A 7,009-nucleotide genomic window follows, 5' to 3' on the forward strand; every position below is an offset into this window, starting at 1 on the left:
AAAAAAAAAAAAAAAAATCACGATTTTCATGTGGAATCAATTCCCTTGACTTCCTACTTTCCCACAAATCTCATATTTTGGTGGTTCGAAAAGGGGGCGGGGACGTCCCCGACAGGTTATAGGAACGTAAACACACCAACATCAGTTGTCAAGTGATGGTGGGAGGACAAATACAAACAAATACATACATACATGCATATATATATATATGAAACCGATAGAATAAGTACTAGGCTTACAAAGAATAAGTCCTGGGGTTGATTTGTTCGACTAAAAGCAGTGCTCCAGCATGGCCACAGTCAAATGACTGAAACAAGTAAAAGATATTTTAATTTCATTTATGTCTCCCCTCTCTTTCAAGGAAGGCTCATTCTTTCTTACTTTATCCATAGTCTCTCATCATTCTATCTTTCTCTCTCACTCTCCACACAAAAATGAAATGCATTAGTTACCCCATTGGTGCCAAAAAATTCCAAAAGGAAATTGAAATTTTTTTTTCTAATTGACTTGATCCCATATCAAATCTATTCTGCAATTTGGGGTTAATATATCCAGTGATTTTAAGAGGTATGTAAAAGAAATTTTATTTTAACATTATACTTTTACCTGTTTCACACACACAAACATTTTTAAAAAGACTTTATTCTTTATGTCTTCTGCCCAGACTCCGTTAGCACTAACTTTAGTATTTTCACCTATTCTTCTCAAACTTGCTTGAATTTTCAATCTAATGTAACCTACACTCTCAAAAACACATTTCTATAAAATATTATCTAAAAGTATGGGTAAAGACAAGGAGCTAATGCAGTTTTTCACCTCACCTTCAAAAATGCATTTTAAAAAAATTTCTTCAGATTCCTAAGTTTTATTTAGATATTGGAGACATGCAAAAAAAAAAAAAAAAAAAAAAAAAAGACAGTTTGATTGAGGCAAGGCAGGAAAATCTAATCGGGATTATTATATATATTATATCCAGTGATTTTAAGAGGTAGGAAAAAGATATTTTGTTAATATTTTACTCCATTTCACTCATACATGCAAAAACTCTAACATGAATTTATCTCATATTGAACTTATCGTCTGTCTCTCCACACTTCGTTACCACTAACTTCTATAACCTCTGCATCTTCACTTACTCATTTCAAACTTCTTTCAATTTTCAATCTAATGTAATCCACACTCTCTTGAAAAAGTATTTCTGCAAAATGTTATCTAAAATTATGGGTAAAGAGAGAAATAGCAAAAAATATTTGAAAATGGGGGTGGGGGTGAAATTTCCGAGGCTTCCGCCCCCACCCAGTTTTCTGGACCCCAAAAAGGGTTTTGTAGCATATTAGGAGGTCACCGGAATTCATTCACCGAAAAAGAAAAATTTCCAATGATTCCGGGATAGGGGGCGGTTTCCCACCCACCCCCTTTTTTCCGAACAAAACTAAGGAGTTTGCAGCATATTATGAGGTCAGGTGACTTGATTTCTGGTAAAAAAAATCAGTGTTTTTTTTTTCTTAGTGAAAATCGTGCAGGTGAAAAGATCAATGGCGGTGGGGGTGAAATTTCTGAGGCTTCCACCTCACCCCACCCCGTTTTCCGAACTCAAAAATGGGTTTTTTGTAGCATATGAGGTCACCGGAATTCATTCACCGAAAAAGAAAAATTTCCAATGATTCCGGGATAGGGGGCGGTTTCCCACCCACCCCCTTTTTTCCGAACAAAACTAAGGAGTTTGCAGCATATTAGGAGGCGTGGGTACTTGATTCCAAGCAAAAAATCCGATTTTTTTTTCTTAGTGAAAATCGTGCGGGTGAAAGAATCAAATAATACCATTATTTTTACGTGCTCAAAATATGGTGTGTAGGAAATTAAGGTACAATATAAATTAGTTATTTCGATCAACTTTCTCAAGATAATTCAAGCCTTGCGCCAAATTAAGGAAAGTAGTAAAAATATTAATAACTGAATTTTAGCTTTCACTTACATCATATGATTTTTCGTCGCCTGCTGTCATTTTTGTGTTCTTGTGTTCATATGACAGAGTCTCCATGGTGTGTTGTATGCGCTTAAGTAAGAAAAAACCTTGATATTCAAAGTGTGATAATGTGTCGAAAGATAACGAGTGTTTCATCAGTTTTCTAAGAAATGTCATATGTTCTGATATATTTAAGCTAAAGTTTGGTAAACAAATTTAAATTTAGGTTGAAGAAAACTTCTCCGTAGTAGCTTGATTTAAAATCACACCCTTTCGTCATAAAAAGAAAAAATATAATTCAGTCTTAAGTGTATATAGACAGGGCGGTTATGAACGTTAGAATAGTTTTGTACTTATAATTGCAATAGTAGCAATAACTATTTTCCTAAAAAATTGAAAGTATTTCACATCAAGAGATGTTGTTAGTCTCTAATTGGATATATTTAAAACTTTTAAAATCTTTTGTTATTGTTTAGCCCCAGGTCATTGATTATTCGCCGAAGCCTGTATGTATGCATATATGTTTGTATGTATGATTTTATCATCCAACGTTCAATTCCTTCTTTAAGACGATGGTAGAATGTGGTTTGAGCGAGATTTGGCTACTATTTCTAGCATGTGGAGCAACAGTGTGGAAGCCCTTCTTCCGTATTATGTCGGTCCAGTCACACAGCTGTTACCAACTGCCAACCTTCCGTGCCACCACTTGTTCAATGGGCACTATCATGCTATTAGCTGTCAGAAGTGAAAGTGCTCACTGCTAGTGAAGTATCTGTCTGTCTGCCTGCCTGTTGCTGGCCTGTCGATTCTTTGGCTACTGACAGCGAATACCATGACTGGCCGGAGCGAGCTATGTCTGTCTGTCTGTCTCTCTCTCTATCTATCTATCTATTACTCGAAAGTTCGCGCTAGCTAGTCGTGAGTGGTCGATCCTATTATTTTTAAAATTCAAACTTCATTTGTTTTCTATTTTGATAAATTCTCTCTGTTGAAAATTATATTTTTATATTTTAAATAATTTGCAATTTCAGGAAATATGTTTTTATATTAAATTTGTGTTTACTACTCACGACTAGCTAGCGCGGACGCGCGAACTTTCGAGTAATAGATAGATAGATAGAGAGAGAGACAGACAGACATATAGCTCGCTCTGGCCAGTCATGGTATTAGCTGTCAGTAGCCAAAGAATCGACAGGCCAGCAACAGGCAGGCAGGCAGACAGATACTTCACTAGCAGTGAGCACTTTCACTTCTGACAGCTAATAGCATGATAGTGCCGTTCAATGTTATGTCATATGTGCTGAGGCCACATAACCTACTGTTTTCCATGTTTTACTTATTCTTCAGTATAAAATACGATCGCTGCATTTTTATCCTTTAAATGTCTACATTATCTAATCCCAGGTCAGACTTGGCTGAACAGAATTATATCCAAAGTAGCCTTCTTTCTTTTTAAGGCAGTAGAAATTAATTTGAGGGGTAGTTATTTCCGCCAGATTGAATAACTCATTTGACGGCTCGAAATGCTTAGACTTTTGTTAAAATTAAAAAGCTAAGTATTAACCTATTTGTGTACGTACATACTTTGTCATGTGTTCTCTTACAAATCTCTATTGTTTGAATATGAATAAAAGCTAACACATTTTGAACTTGAGAAAAAGTTTTGCGTATTTAAAATGTTTTTCTAAAAATTTGTTTATTCTTATGTTTTGTTCATATCTACTCGCTACGATTTGAAAAACAAGGCATTCTCAGACACATAGAAAAATGCTACTTTGTTTACATATGGCTAGAAAAATTTGTTATATATTGATTACCAACATATTTTTACAGGAAGAAAGAAAGAAAAGAACATTAAAAACATAAAAGATCAAATTATTGAGAAAGAAAAAAGGACTACTTAACAAAGGAAACAAAAAGAATAAAAAGAGAATTAAGCATCAAAAGTTGGTGCGGGAGGAAGTAACAGGTCGTGCACCCAGACTAATTGGCGCGTTCAGCCGCGTCTCGCAGACATAACTGCAAAGGCGGTGCTGTGGAGAATGGCCACTGACACTCTCTACAAAAACCATCCCCAGTCGGTTAGCTGTTAGCTCAATTTTACGGAGGAAATCAGCAGTACAGTGTCCAAGAGCATCTAAGGTCTCGACAGCAATTAAACAGGCTCCTCTCTCTCTCCTCCCCTTCTCTCTCCTCCTCCCTCTCTCTCTCTCCACGTTAGGGGCGGCGATACACTGATGCAGCAATGTTGAAACTGGAGAACGTACCGCAGCACATTGCATGTTAGTTTCTTTTTCTGAAACTCACCAGCTTGTCGCTTAAGCATTTACTCACAAAGCCATGTGAATTCATAACCTGGGTATAGAAGCTGAAAATTTCGACTCAGCTGTCTGTAGTTATCCTCTTTCCTTCTGAATTTCGGAGAGATATTCACATGAGCAGGACAGCTGATCTCTATGTCGGTTTCATACTCTTTGTTGTCTGTCCCAAACAACAAATACGACCTGTTAAGTTTGTACTTGGTGGAAGTTTTGATGAGAATGTTCCACCAATAATCTTTGTGTTAATACTTATATATTTAACAGGGGAGTTCTCTAGGGCAGGGGTTTTCAAACTGTGGTCCGCAAGGACAACACAGGGGTCCGTGGACAGCAAATACTTTTTATGGACAATTTGATTTTATATATGTTTTTTAATCGAAATCTTTTAATTGACAATAAACCTATTTGTTAAATAAATAAATGTAAAAATATATGTTATTTTAAGCAAATATTTATGTATAAATTTCGTAAGCGTTTATAAGGGGGTCTCTAAGGTAAAGCCTGAAATATAAAGGGGTCCGCAAGTCAAAAAGTTTGAAAACCCCTGCTCTAGGCTATGGGGCAAAATGAGTAACTTCTGATTTCTTGTTAGTTTTTCTCTACCTGTTTGAAATTAATATATTGCAAGTATTGCATCGTTATTTTGTAGTGTTGCGTATTTTTCTAAGTCTTGGGTCATATTTTCAGGTCAGTCTGTTTATTTTTGCAGCACCTTTGTTATATGTTTTCATGAATGCCTGGATATGTATAGTGTACTTTGTGTGGAACATGAGAGATAGAACTAATGATGCACAGTTTGGAGAACTGATTTTCCACTTCCAACATTCATTCAAAAATAGGTGTAGGCGTGGCTTTGTGATAGAAAGTTTGCTTCCCAACCGCATGGTTCCATTTTCAGTCACACTGCGTGGCACCTTGGGTAAGTGATTTCTACAATAGCCAAGGGCCAACAAAAGCCTTGTGTGTGTATTTGGTATACAGAAACTGAAAGAAGCCTGTGATATATATATATTTATATATTATACATACTTGTGCATGTGTCTTTGTTTCTATGTTTGTCTCCCACCACTGCTTGATAACTGGTGTTGGTGTGTTTACATCCCTGTAACTTAGCAGTTTGACAAGAGACTGATAGAATTAATACCAGGCTTAAAAAAGTAAAATAAGTGTTGGGGTTGATTTTTATGACTAAAATTCTTCAAGGCAGTGCCCCAGCATGGCCACAATCTAATGCCTAAAACAAGTAAAAGATGAAAGATAAATCAAATGATAACACTTTTTATTAGCCAAATTTTATTCCTATGTCAGCTGAAAATGCCATTGACACCAGCTGTTCTTTTGTCGATATAAACATTTTAAACATAGATCTCAGGTCATCCACAAAGAAATTATGGGTTAACATTGGTACATGTAGCAGGTGCAGACCGTAGCATATAGCCATTGGATTTTTATAACAGAAATGTTCACAGATTCAATGTCAAAATAAAAAGAATTACAGGAAAAATAACTGTTTGGAATATTTCCTTCAAGGTATTTATAACATCAGAAACAGTCGTTCAGCTTACTGTTGTAAATAAGAGGATTGTTGTCCAGGTCTTTGTGAGCCTTTCAATGACAGAGGCTAAGGTACTTTTGTTAAGTGCAGAGACTTTAGCAGCCATAAGTAGGGAGTAGAATCAAATGTTTTCCTATAATTGAGCCATACTGTTACAAGGTTTCTACAATGTTTTCTTATTTCAAACAGACCAGCTTTGTTTATAAAACGTTGTTTGGCATATCCCCACACTCTCTTCTTCCTATCTGCTTGCTCATCAGTCACTATGTTGTTGAATTCATGATGATCCTGGAGAGATAAGTTGAGATAACTTGTGTAAAGTGTGTTTATGATGTTTAGGCAAGCAATGAGCCAATAGTTTTCTGTTAGCTCAATGGTTTCATTCTTGGTCATAAGATTTGTCCATGCTATAACAAGCCAGTTTGGTATCTCAATCTAACCTTCCATAGTTCTTTTGGCATTCTGTAGAAAGTCAGTCTCTTGATCCAGTATTCAACCATTAGGTCTCTTCCATGTGTCTTCCCATTGTGCACTTTGCCTACAGCTATGGTGAAAATTCCAAAGTTGGTTGTGCATGATTTGCTATTGATATTAGTATAGTATTCTTTCTTTACTGAATTTTACCACAATGCATTCTGGTTGAAATCATTTTCATTCCAGATCTTAGACCAGAATGATTCAAGATATTCTTGAAAAAGGGTGTAAATGGTGAATATAGTAATAGTTGTCATTGTGACTTTAGTCTCTCTCTATCACCTTTCAACATAATTATGTATGAAGAGACATTAGAACAATTAACAACATAATAAAAAGGTTTTATTTATGACTGGCAGAAATACCCGGCGTTGCCCGGGTTAAAGAGAATAATGAAATCTAAAAACGCCGTCTAAACTACGCATCATCTTTATATATAGAGATGTATATACACACACGCACTCAAACACACGTATATATATGTATATCAATATAAATAAATGAAAGTCAATGAAGTTTCGTAAAAGAAGGTGATCATGTACATACTTTCTTGCTGTTGTGATTATAACACCTCATTGTAAACTATGCTCCTTGTTTTCCCTTGTGGAGCATATGCAAATAGGCTTTTTGTTGCTGCCCACTCTTGAGCAGCCAACATACAGTTGTCCATGTGAGAAGCAGGGCTCTTCCAAG

The 7,009-nt window shown here is 35.9% G+C and overlaps 1 protein-coding gene and 1 long non-coding RNA gene across 5 annotated transcripts in view; one reads left to right on the forward strand and one right to left on the reverse strand.

Annotated features, from left to right (window-relative positions):
- Nucleotides 1-3,119, reverse strand: part of LOC106878724 (folylpolyglutamate synthase, mitochondrial) — a 44,340-nt gene extending 41,221 nt beyond the window's left edge. Inside the window, exon 1 of one of the 2 annotated variants that reach the window (XM_052970117.1) lies at nt 1,976-3,119. In XM_052970117.1, the coding sequence (XP_052826077.1) occupies nt 1,976-2,143 (168 nt within the window). In that variant the 5' untranslated portion in view covers nt 2,144-3,119. The remainder of the gene's footprint in view (nt 1-1,975) is intronic. The other variant, XM_052970108.1, reaches the window with a different exon arrangement.
- The window catches only part of LOC128248577 (uncharacterized), a 42,874-nt gene continuing 35,901 nt past the window's right edge, over nt 37-7,009 (forward strand). For 2 of the 3 annotated variants that reach the window (XR_008264755.1, XR_008264756.1), the window contains exon 1: nt 37-988. This is a non-coding gene — a long non-coding RNA (uncharacterized LOC128248577). The remainder of the gene's footprint in view (nt 989-7,009) is intronic. The other variant, XR_008264757.1, reaches the window with a different exon arrangement.

The sequence above is a fragment of the Octopus bimaculoides genome, chromosome 1, assembly GCF_001194135.2.
Source record: "Octopus bimaculoides isolate UCB-OBI-ISO-001 chromosome 1, ASM119413v2, whole genome shotgun sequence".
NCBI classification, from domain to species: domain Eukaryota; kingdom Metazoa; phylum Mollusca; class Cephalopoda; order Octopoda; family Octopodidae; genus Octopus; species Octopus bimaculoides.